This window comes from Solanum lycopersicum, chromosome 5, assembly GCF_036512215.1.
Source record: "Solanum lycopersicum chromosome 5, SLM_r2.1".
In the NCBI taxonomy this organism is placed as follows: domain Eukaryota; kingdom Viridiplantae; phylum Streptophyta; class Magnoliopsida; order Solanales; family Solanaceae; genus Solanum; species Solanum lycopersicum.
Window position 1 is genome coordinate 7387020 of NC_090804.1, and position 12522 is coordinate 7399541.

Here is a 12522-nt window from a genome sequence, read left to right on the forward strand (position 1 = left end):
GAATTTCTGACAAAATAAATTTGTCCACCTTCTTTACTTAATCTTCAACAACTTGCTTCTCATCTCCATAATCTCCTTTGCAAAATTTATGTCTCAACACAGAGAACCTCTCTTAAACAATTTCTCCAACAAAATCTTCATTACTGTCAAAAAGGTTACTGCTAGAACTACACCGCCAAGATGAACACATCTTTCTAACCTGGTTCAAGATGTTATCATGCTAGTGAAAAGTGACAGAGAGGGACGGAGCTATTTTGTTCGAGGGGTGTCAACCGATACTAAAGAAAGTTACATTCTATCATAGGTTAAATTTTGATTTTATCTCTATATATATTAAATGACACATGCACAACTAATCTCAATAAAATTTTAAGCACTCAATTTTAAGCAGAGTATTGGAACCATTTTTGATTTTACACGAGCATACTTATTGAACTATCAGGATAGAATATACTAGAATAAATATAACCATAAAAATCAAAATTTGACCTTAAATTATTTCTTTAACTTATTTAGATATAAGTACATTTGTAAATCATGTCAATACTCTATTGAAGAAGCTCTTTTACATTCTTCAATTTAAAAAATATAATGAATTTTAACAAGTTTGACTAGTATAGGGAAAATTGCCAAGACTTTAATGAGATACGAAATTAGATGGATCAATTCCATTTGACTTGAAAGTGAAATTTGTAGTATCAATTCCCTTTGATATGTAATAGTCTCTCTCTGCATTTTCTGCCCTAGATTGAAACATTGACCATTCCTTTTCACATCTCTCTCTCACCTGTAACAACAAAAACACAAAGCTCGATTCAAGTTTTGTTTGAACACGTAATGTGATAAATGTAACAGAGAATTGCTTACCCCTCGCCATGCAGCCTTCCCGTCTTTTGCTTGCCCCTGTATACAACGAACAATTAAAAGGTTGTACTTGCTTTAGGTTTGTCGATGTGTACATATATTTTACATGTCAATAGACGTATTACATTCAATTCATCGATTACCTCATTTCCAAGGGAAGGGACACTTTGATGAAGAATCCATTGAGCATCAACGACTCCAATTTTCTCATGAGCAGGCTACATAAAGAGAAGGTACACTCAAACAAAATGCATGTGAAAGAAAGTATTTAACAGATTGAATTTTCATTTGATGAGTTGAACTTACTTCAACACATTTATGAAGCGCGAAGTCAAGTCCCCAACCATGGATCAAGTCATTCTACAAGTGACAAAACAACAGAGTCAATTATCTAAACAAAACACAATGTCGATGATCTTCTGTGTTTGATGTGCAAGGTGTGGTACCTGAATCATGTGCCACACACAACGCCATGCATCTCGGGAGAAGACAGGAGCCATGATCTCTACAAATCTGAAAACAGAGAAAATGCACCTGGGGTTATAAGGACAACTTAACAAGTGAAACAAAATAGCAAAAAACAGGAGAGTTATTCATACGCTGCACACGGAGGCAAATGAGGGTCTTGACATTTGCCTGGTTTTTCTTCTGCTAACCTGATCATATAGAACAAGAATATGAATAATAACCAGAGAAAAAATATCAAGAAGTGACATAACAGATTACTCGTGGCTCTTACGTATGAACTTCACCATTGCCTCTTCTAATTGTCATTGGCCATGTTGTTCCTTTTATAGGATCCAAACCTGGCTGTGAAATTTCCAAACCATGCTTCTTGACAAGTTTAATGTACCTGATATTTGACGGAACAATTCAGGAAACCTAAGATATTGGATCAAATCAGAGGAAATTACACGAAAACTTACTCGTTGGCATCAAAATGCTCAACTCCTAGGTCTTCATCCCAGATGAAAATATAGTCATAAGGAGCAACTATGTCTGGATGAAGAAACCTTTTCGCGTACCACCTAATAAAGACAAAAAGTTCTTGTCACTAACAAAGTTGATCACATATCCAGTCCAAAGCTAAACTATCATATCACTTACCATTTTGTTTGTTTACGAGCACTCACGTGGATGGCTCGTTTTGACCACTCAAATTCATCCCATTCAGTTGTCTTACCATCATAATGAAAAAGAAGAATCGTGAAGTCGTCTGAGAACTGCACACGAAAGAAATGGTCAGGATGAGGAGGAATTGGAACCTATGAATGCAAAACAGACTGATATACCTTCTTTACTGCAACATCAATGTTATGTTTCTGCTTAACACCAACAGTAAATGTTACCAGACATTTTGGCTTACTAGATAAATCCTGCAGACGAAATACGATAAGAAGCTACCTCCTCTTCCCAAAAAGACATATTCTTGATTTATCAGTAAAATGTGTTCATTCTTAAGGCTAACAAATGGAAACAGAACACTTACCTCACTGGGGTTTCCCCACAATCTTCGGAGATAGTAATCGGACTCAGAAGCAACGAGCCCTGGAGGTAATCTTTCTGCTCCTTTCGGGTTTGAAGGGACCCAAATCTTATCAGAACAAGGATGAGTATCAGATGAAAAATGTGAATAATGTCAAACATCAAACAGTGTCACTCAATTTGTATAGAGGATATATATACCTTCAATTGCTCTGTAGCATTCTGAATTTTGATAGAAGAATCAGTATGATTTTGAGATGAAACAATATTATTTCTGTCTCTAGCAATAGGAAAGTTGCTTACAATACTAGCTGTTATATTTAGCTGCAAAATTAGAACCAAAAGATATAATTTTATTGTACATATGAAAAATACAGAACTACACAAGTAAAACCACGATATGATTGTATAAAAACAGACATTATATCATCCATACCTTTGTTAATGAGCTAGTAGAAAACGAAATTCCAACGAATACACCAAACATTACTCCACAAGCTACGCAGAAGATAAGCCTCATAGTTTCAGCTGACTTTAAAGAACTGGAACTGCAGAACATGGTTCAAAAAGTTAGACAAACTAACAACATCACAAACTTTTGGTATGATCACAAAAATTCAACGAACCTTCGTCCAAAGTTCTTCATGTATAAGTAGAACGAAAGAAGCTTTACTGAACCCCAAATAAGTTTATTAGAGCGCGAACTTAACAATGGCAGAAAGAACCTGGAAAAGTTGCAGCATCAAGCAAAAAAAGAGATGATTTTTATACTAGTCAAAACAGGATGTTCATATGTGCAAAATCAAAAAGACATCACTGCATCCACACTCATGTAACTTTATAATCCACAAGCAAACATATTTTAATTGTTATAGCAAGTTCCCATCAACACAAGACATAAAAAAAATAAAAAAATCAACTCTTGCCAGCTAAACAAATATATAACCATAAAAACACACAAAGATTACACTTTTTACAATCCACAAGCAACTAAAAAATTTGGCCATGTGCCTGCCTTTTGACTATATCAAATTCAACAATCCCCCATAGATCAATCACTAACTAATTTTAATTCCTTAATTCTTACTCCAATTTTATATAGTAAAATTTCATAGGTAATCATAAGCTTTTGTCACACGTTAAAAGTTAGTGCAACAATAGTAACATTTAGTTGTGACAATGGCCAAATACATAGCTGGGCTCTAAACTTGCAGTTTGATATCTAAGGATCGTTATTTTCTATCAGACATTTCAATCTTAACAAGTATGTACATATTTAAAAAATATGAAATATAGTAACCGATGAACGAATGAAACATTAACATGTGACACTTGGGAGTTGGGACCATTACTACTTATAAAAATTTTGAGCAAAAGCAAAAAGAAAAATTATTTTAAAACCTATTTAACTCATCCAAAATAAAACATCAAAAAGAAAAAAACCTATCCCCCTCCCCCAACCCCTCCCATCTTCCTTCTTCTCCACAGCTCCTTCCCCCAAATTGGATTTTCAAAATGCTCTAAAAAAAAAAAAAACTTTTTCTTTTTTTCTAAAGTTGAAAATATTTTGTTCATAATTTTTTTTTCTTTTCTACTATTATAGAAGGTATTATTTTTTGTTTGTTTATTCCACATGCATACATACATGGTTCTATTCTTTCATATTATTTTTTTTAATTTTTTTACACTCTTTAAAGTTCATTAATAAAAATAATACTTTTACTAATTTACTTTTTAAGTTTCTTAATACTTTCTTCTTTTACTTTTACTTATCATATTCGAATTTAACACATTTACTAAGAAAATAACGACTGACATGACTATTTAATTATCACACTTTAATAATTGGTATTTATTGTTAAGTCTTGAAAAATAATTTGAGAAATACGTAATTACTATTAAGTATGAAACATGAAAAAAAAAACTATCTTTTGTTGCTATTAATTGCCGAATTTTGAACCCTTCATGATAGACCGAGCACCCATCAAGTCGTTGACCTGAACTCGAAATTATAGAACTATAACAAATCTTAGTCGAATCAATTGAATTATAATTTATGGAATATTGTTTAAACTAATTAAATTATAAGTCAACAAATTTTATTTAAATTAATCTAATTATGATTATTTTTATTAATTACTAAATCATTTTCCATAAAGCCTGTGCTTGCAGAAGCTTGCCATCCTCTAGTTTAAGCTATATATATATATATATATAAACTCAACAGGGGTTAATATAGAAGAAATTTATAAAGTTAGAGAGGAAGAGGTAGGCTTACTCAATAATTCAAAAGCTCAATATAAGAAAATATGTAACACAAAATCTCTATTTATAATAATACTAACAGATTAAATTTGATTAGGAATAGATTACAATATAAATTAGGACAAATAAGTTCTAATTACAGATGAATTAAATAAATACTTACCAAATAACAAATCCTAAACAAATTAGAATTTCTATTCTTCATTTATTTTCTACCTCCCTTAAACTATTAAATCTCCTATTTCCAAATTCTCTTGCAGTCACTAATGTGATCGTTGTTATGTATTTGTATTATATTGTGTTGCATTATATCGTCCTGTATTGTTTTAATAAAATATAATATTTGGATAGATTTTATCGTTTTATCATAATTCATAATTTGAATATGAATCATTAATCTACAAGAAAATAGTTGGGTACTGAGTAGAACTACTATGAAAGGTAGGATAAATGAAAAATTAGAATCAATTTAATAAGTAAAAAGATAAAATGAGAAGAAATATTAAAGTAACGATGCAAACACACTAATTCGGTAGTTACACAAAAAGAATTTTTCCGTTACCTAATGATGGATTTAAACAATACGAGAATTTAAATAAACATTGTATTAAGACTAACAATACAAATATACAACAGCGTAACAATCATCCACACAAGATGCAAATCGATCGTTAATGGATCTTTTCATTGTGTTACCAAACGATGGCAAAAACTAGGTGATAAAAATCTTTTGATGTATTCAACTTTTTTTGTTATGGAAAAGAGAAATGTTAGGGATTTATTTTACGCCATAATTTGATGAAGATTCTCAATTTATTGGTATTGAGAGTTTCTGTTACAACATTAAAATTGGGATTGAAATTATTTATTATGATCCCATAAAATCTTCTTATATTAATGCAAAAGTCCTAACAATTGATACACCAAATTTTTTAAAAAAATTTATTTGTTAACTCCAAACACATTTTTGATTTCAAATACTGTTCAATTCGCTCATTTGACACCACTATTCAAACCTAACCAAAACTTCAACGGAGTAACTTTTTTTTATTTTTATCCGCCATGAAAGTCACTCCTAAAAAACCTCATTTCTTCAAACCCATTTTGCCAGGTTTCAAGGATAGTCTTGTAAGTATTTCATCTTCCCTTTAATTTTTGTTCATCAGAGGAAAGATCAAAAACATAAACTAAATGAATTTTCCTTATATGAATTCAGGATTTAAATTTGACGATTAACACTACATTTTGTTCAATTGCAGAAAATTCCCGTAGATTTTTTGAAGTATCTGAAGGGACACAAACATATGAAAAATGCAATACTGAGGAGCGCGGGTAAGAGGTGGGTGGTGAAGGTGAAGCGTGGATGGCTGGAAGATAACTGGAAAATATTTGTAGAGGATGTTAATCTTCAACTGGGAGATATTTTAGTGTTTAGACATGAAGGAGATATGGTGTTTGATGTTTCCATTTTCGATTCGAGTCATTGTGAGATAGTATCTATAAGAAAAACACAACACCAAGAAATTTGATTTGTAAGGTACGTGTATCATAGAGTGTTCACACAAAGGAAAAAGATGGTAGGTCTTTTCAAAAGAGTAATTATGTATGATACTATTGAAGGAAGCTCTATAATATACTTTCCTTTAAAAAATTATTGTTATCATTCATAACAACTAACAGCTATTAATTTTACAAGATGGAGGCACCTAACATCCTAGGCAAAATTGCCAGAATTTTTTTGTATACTGTCAACTTGATCATGTTGACTTAATAAGAGGTAAAATTGGAAGGATCAACTCCTATAGACTTGAAATAGGCTTTCTCTGCATTTGCTACTCTAGTTTGAAACATTGTCCATTCCTTTCTACATCTATCCCTCACCTGACACAACAAACACAAGATCAATGAAATCACACAATAATTCATCTTCCGCTTCGCGTTATAAAGTAGAAAAGGGTGAAACACAAAGTAGCAATATAACAAATGTTAACATAGAATTACTTACCCCTCTCCAAGGAGCCTTTCCATCTTTTGCTTCTCCCTGTATAGAGGAAAGGGCGATAATTATGTTAGATGTTGTCTAAATTAACGATTGCTTAAGGTTTGCCATGCTACTTGATAATTTGTGAGGGAATGTAGTATCAATAGTTGGCTTCATTCACTTATGACTTACCTCGTTTCCAAGAGAAGGGAGAGCTTGATGAACGATCCATTGGGCATCTACAACTCCAATTTTCTTATGAGCAGGCTTCAAAAGAGAATGTATAGTTAGGGCCTTTGAATAATTTTGGTACTAAGACAAATGCATGTGAAAGAAAAGTCGCCAAGAGAGTGAATTCATTGGATGAGCTGCACTTACATCAACACATTTACGAAGTGCAAAGTCAAGTCCCCAACCATGGACTAAGTCATTCTACAAGTGATAAAACAACAAAGTCAATCTCAAAAAATGTATAACGTCTTAGACCTTCTTGATTAATGTGCACGGTGTGATACCTGAATCATATGCCACACACAACGCCATGCATCTCGGGAAAAGACCGGAGCCATGATCTCTACAAATCTGAAAATAGAGAAGAGTAGATGATAAGAACAAGTAAACTGAAAAAAAAAATAATACCGAACAGGAGAGCTATTCATACGCTGCACAAGGAGGTAAATGGGGGTCTGCGCACCAGCCTGGTTTCTCTTCTGTTTTCCTGATGAGATAAATCAAGAAAAAGAAGAATAAACAGAGAGAAACCCAAATATCAAGAAGTACAGTACAGTTTAATGATGAAAAAGAAACAGTAGTGCAGTGACGAAGCCAGAAATTTTACGAAGAGTGTCCAAGTGCTAAAGTGAACAGGCTCTTTTTAAAAAGTGAAAAAAATTGCTACTAGTGAAGGGTGTCCAAAATATGTTATTTAGCCATTTTATTTATCGTTTTACTTGTATATACGGTATAATTTTCTGACGAAGAGTGTCCAATTGGACTCCCTGATATAAGGGTGGCTACGCCACTGGACTTGTGAATAAATAATATCATGGGATTCCTGGCTCTTACATGTGAACTTCACGATCACCTCTTCTCTTTGTCATCTGCCATGTTGTTCCTCTCCTGGGATCCAAACCTGGCTGAGAAATTTCTAAACCATGCTTCTTGACAAGTTTAATGTACCTGGGGTTGGACAGACGATTCAGAAAAACTAAGACATTGGGTCAAATAGGCTGTTAATTACAGAAAAATACACAAAACTTACTCCTTGGCATCGAAATGTTCAACTCCTAGGTCTTCATCCCAGATAAAAATATAGTCATATGGGGCAACTATGTCTGGATGCAGAAACCTTTTCGCGTACCACCTTATAAAAGGGTAAATTTTTTGTCACTAACATGGTTTAAAGCAGTACTTGAAGTTGATCATAGTTCCAGTCCAAAACTACTTTTTATCATATTACTTACCATTTTGTTTGTTTCCGAACACTCACGTGGATGGCTTTTTTTGACCACTCAAATTCATCCCATTCAGTTGTCTTACCATCATAGTGAAAAAGAAGAATTGTGAAGTCGTCTGAGAACTGCACAGAAAAAATGGTCAGGATGAGGAGGAATTGGGAATCAGAGAGAAGGAGAGGAGGGAGGAACCTATGAAAGCAAAACAGATTGATATACCTTCTTTACAGCAGCATCAATGTTACGCTTCTGCTTAATACCAACGGTAAATGTTACCAGATATTTTGGCTTGCTTTGTAGGTCCTGCAGATAAAATATGATAAGAAGCGGCCACTTCCGGAATAATCCTGGATTCGTCAGTAAATGTCTTCATTCAACTATTAAAAAGAAGTTCTTCATTCTTAAGGTTTGTGAATTGCAACTGCCTTGATCTTGATCAAGGGGGGAACACATAAATAAAATCAAGTTTTGGTAAGGAAGACACTAAGATTTTTTCTAGATCAAAATCAACCCAGGACGGAGGTGGGTGACAAAGGGCAAAGTTTGATCCTAAAAGTAACAAGCAAAAAGATGAATTTTTTAACCTTATAAGAGAGTATCATGCAACAAGCTCAAGTGACAAGAAACAATAGTGATATGTTCCAACATACTAATTATCCAACATTTAGTAAGATGTATTATATCTAGAGTTGCAGAACAGAGGTAAATTCTTATACTTCCGATTTTAGCCAAGCAATTCTGAACGAGCCGGACCAATAGAATGTATCTAGGTAAAGAAATAAGTAGTTTTGAGTCCCCATCATTCATGGGTCAGCACCTGAGGCCAAGAGTGTAGGTCTATATAGTCCATACAGAAGTTGTAACAGAACACTTACCTCACTGGGTTTTCCCCACAATCTCCGGGGATAGTAATCGGATTCAGAAGCAACGATCCCTGGAGGTAATCTTTCTGCCCCTCTTGGGTTTGATGGGACCCAAATCTGATCAAAACACGGATGACTATCAGATCAAAATGTGATTTTGTCTTAGCTTGCATAATCTCAAACATCAACACCCAATCACATACATGAAGAAGTAAAGAAGATAAATTTGGAGAAGGTTGATTCGACAGCACTTAAAAGTCGTAGAGAAGTGTAGAAGACAAAGTGAGAATAACATTGAACAGGCAGTAGGTAAAGAGGATAAAACTAATATGTTAAATCAAGAACAATCAATTAAAAAGGACATGCTGAAAAAACTCCTGTCACAGGTAACTCTGATAGAGAAAAGGAAGTATATATTAAAACGTGCAAAATGCTTGAACTTGCCACTGTAGCATTCTAGAAAGCTCAAACACTCCTAGACTCACTAGTCACTAATAATACAGATATAGGACTAAAGAGTAGATTCTTTCAATCATCCAACCTAGACAGATTTTCGGCAATTACAAATGTCAACTATGACAAACATGTGTCTTCCGTTTACCTAATTATGATGCAAAAGCATATACCTGATGTGCAACTTAAAATTTATATTGAGAAAAGAAAAGGTTAGTAGATCGTTATGCATTGTTATCAGCTACTATGAAGGATAGGCTTGAATTTAAAATGTATAACTTCAACAACAGTGTTGAGGACCGCCCCCAGGGCTTTGGTCTTGCTAACAGTCAGTGCAAGATGTGTTAGTTAGGCGCATGTCATGGGTTCAAAAAAGCCTAGTATTTAAGTGGAGAAGCTAGAGGGTCGGGTCCATTATCCACGGAGTTTTGAATTGCATTGCACTGGCCCTCGGGTATCCTTAGTTATCCAAAAAAAAATATAATGTTGATGACTATATATTCAGCTCAAGCAGGGATCTATGGAAAATCATCTGCCACTCAATGTGCATACAAACTCTTTTTAGCAGATGCATATTACATGAATAGTGAGTATCCAAAAGTAGATCTTCATTTCTTAAAGAGATCCTATTCTCCTTGCTATATTTCATACTCAAGAGCATTACGGGTTAAAATTTCTATAAAATTGTCACTTCTGGAAGAACTGCAGAAAGAAGGTGTACGAGAACAAATACCATTGCAGCAAAATAATAGTTCATACTGCTCACCAAAACCGAAAATTATCTTAAACACAAATCAATTTTGTGCTGACAAGGATATACCTTCAACTGATCTGTAGCATTCTGAGTTTTGATTGAAGGATCTGCAGGCTTTTCGTCTGAAACAACATTATTTCTGTCTCTAGCAATAGGGAAGTTGCTTATAATACTGGATGTTATGTTTAGCTGCCAAATTGGAACCAAAAGAAATTGTTTATGTCAAATTACAGCATCGCACAAATCAGACCATTATATGAGTGTACAAAATGGAGGGCATTAGCCATACCTTGGTTAATGAGCTAGAAGGAAATGAAATTCCAATGATTAATCCAAAAATGATTCCGCAGCATACAGAGAGCATAAGCCTCATAGTTTCAGTTGATTTTAAGGAATTTGACCTACAGAACATGGTTCAAGAGTTAGACAAACTACTATCATGTGACAGACAACAACGTCACAAACTTGTTAGTAATTTTTAGCACAAGAAAAGCTGAAATTTAACAAACCCGCGTCCAAAACTCCTCATAGATACAGTATCTGAATTGGTAAGTACAACCAAAGTAGTCAAAGAAGCTTTACTGAACCCCAAGTAAGTTTATTAGCTTTACTGAACCCCAACTAAGTTATTAGAAACCAGCTTTCAGTAACGAGCGAACATAGCAATGGCACAAAGAACCTGAAATATCAAAAGAAGTATGATCTGCACCGCAATCACGAAGTTAAGATGCATCACCCACCAAATATATTTTGAAGTAATTAATATTTTCTTCAAACTCTTCTAAAATAATGCATTTGAAATTAAAGATAGTAATACTTTCTTGAAATGCTTCTTGAAAACAATGCACTTAAAACTAAATATACTTTCTTGAACTCTTTGTTGAAACTTTTTTTAAAATCTTGAACTTACTTTATCTGTGAATGCATATGAAATACTAATTTAAACAACTTTGATTAGAAAGGGGTCCATGTGGTATAATAAACATGAACCATAAATCAATAATCATTAATGACATTAACATAATTTTGATGTTAAAATCAAGAATCAGTGATAAGAGAAAAAGGGATTTCGAAAAGAAAAAATAGAGTGAGCAAGATTACAAGCCTCTCTTTTTTGAAATTCACAGATACAAAACTGAACTTCAAATTAGAAATTAACTACCTTGACTCAAGCTCTTAACATCTCATCCTCCTCCATAAAACACAAACTCAAAGAGTAAAAGTTCTTATATAATACAGAACTGTTAAAAATATTCCTCGTACACTAGATTGCCTCCATGCTAAAACCTTAAACGCCAGCAAAGACCAAACGAGTGCCTCACGTAACTATAGAATCCACAAGCAACAAGAAAATTGGTCATGTGCCTGGCTTTTGAGTTTTGACTATAGCAGCTTGAATAGCCTCTCTACCCCACCACACCCACCCTTGATCAAGCACTGGCCTAGTTTCCATTCTTCAATTCTGTGTCCCCAAAAACAAGCCACTGTGTGTCTTATTTGACTCATTCCTCACTTAAAGTATTCAATAAATTCACCCCATCTTTCAAAACACATAGCAAGGATTGATTTCTCAGATACTCAATCAACTAATAGTTATTATCTCAATAACTCACCTTGGTTCCAATTTTCTTCAACAAAGAAACCAATTTTACCAAAAAATAATACTCCTACTAATAAAACGACCACATGAGAAATCAACTCGAAATAGCATTACACATAACGTAATAATATATTCTCCTCTACACAAGTTATATCCTAAACAGACAGACAAATTAATTATCACAGCAAAATTCCCATCAACAACTAAATACAAAAGCACAAAACAAAAAAAAACAAAATAAAAAAATAAACTCTAGCCAGCTAAACATATATAACTTCATAAAATACACATAAAGATCACATCTTTAAAACATATAAATGCAAAAAAAAATCACAGCTTTCTCAGAAAATTACCTGTAAATAACCAAACCCCACAAAAATCTTGAAGATAAACAGCAAATTTGCCTACTTTCTTGATTTTCAGAGGAAAAAAGAAGTTGGATTTAGCTAATACACCACCTTTTAGCTAATTTTAACCTTGTGGGTACCTATAAATAGGTGAAAAAGAGCCAAACAGAAGCAAGAAAAATCCTTGAAAGGGAGAAGAAAATTGTGAAGCTTTAAAGCACAAAACTTGTGTTTTATTGACAGAGAAACAGGGGGAAAAGTATAAGCATAAAAGAAGTAGAATTGCTTTTATTTACTTCTCTTCTTTTTCTCTATATAATAAAAAGTCTGTTTAAGGTTTTGATAATTTATTAGTGTCTGCTTTGGATTATAGTTAACTACAAATTTGTAGTTATTGTTTAAGCTTAATATAGGAGAAACAATTAAAATTGACTAGGTTAAGAAACGGTTTAATTT

At 33.4% G+C, this 12522-nt stretch overlaps 2 protein-coding genes across 4 annotated transcripts; both read right to left on the reverse strand.

The window, feature by feature from the left end:
- Window positions 1–502: 502 nt before the first annotated feature.
- LOC101248010 (uncharacterized) lies at window positions 503–3150 on the reverse strand. The gene is made up of 14 exons (XM_010322635.4): window positions 2976–3150; window positions 2786–2897; window positions 2551–2673; window positions 2354–2458; window positions 2157–2240; window positions 1972–2087; window positions 1791–1892; window positions 1604–1717; window positions 1464–1520; window positions 1311–1377; window positions 1171–1224; window positions 1008–1082; window positions 868–903; window positions 503–787 (listed from the first exon to the last, which is right to left on the reverse strand). Exons 1-14 carry the CDS (start codon window positions 2993–2995, stop codon window positions 638–640), a joined length of 1215 nt encoding a protein of 404 aa, XP_010320937.2. The 5' UTR covers window positions 2996–3150; the 3' UTR covers window positions 503–637.
- Window positions 3151–6228: 3078 nt separating this feature from the next.
- On the reverse strand, window positions 6229–12522 carry LOC101244185 (uncharacterized). 3 transcript variants are annotated; one of them, XM_004239087.5, is made up of 15 exons: window positions 12073–12522; window positions 10629–10798; window positions 10409–10520; window positions 10186–10308; window positions 8925–9029; window positions 8269–8352; window positions 8059–8174; window positions 7857–7958; window positions 7661–7774; window positions 7257–7313; window positions 7111–7177; window positions 6974–7027; window positions 6788–6862; window positions 6620–6655; window positions 6229–6495 (listed from the first exon to the last, which is right to left on the reverse strand). In XM_004239087.5, exons 2-15 carry the CDS (start codon window positions 10646–10648, stop codon window positions 6382–6384), a joined length of 1179 nt encoding a protein of 392 aa, XP_004239135.1. In that variant the 5' UTR covers window positions 10649–10798; window positions 12073–12522; the 3' UTR covers window positions 6229–6381. The 3 variants fall into 3 exon arrangements, with proteins under 3 accessions (XP_004239135.1, XP_010320938.1, XP_010320939.1); XM_010322636.4 differs by having other exon boundaries at window positions 10629–10822; window positions 12073–12350; XM_010322637.4 differs by lacking the exon at window positions 10629–10798 and having other exon boundaries at window positions 12073–12447.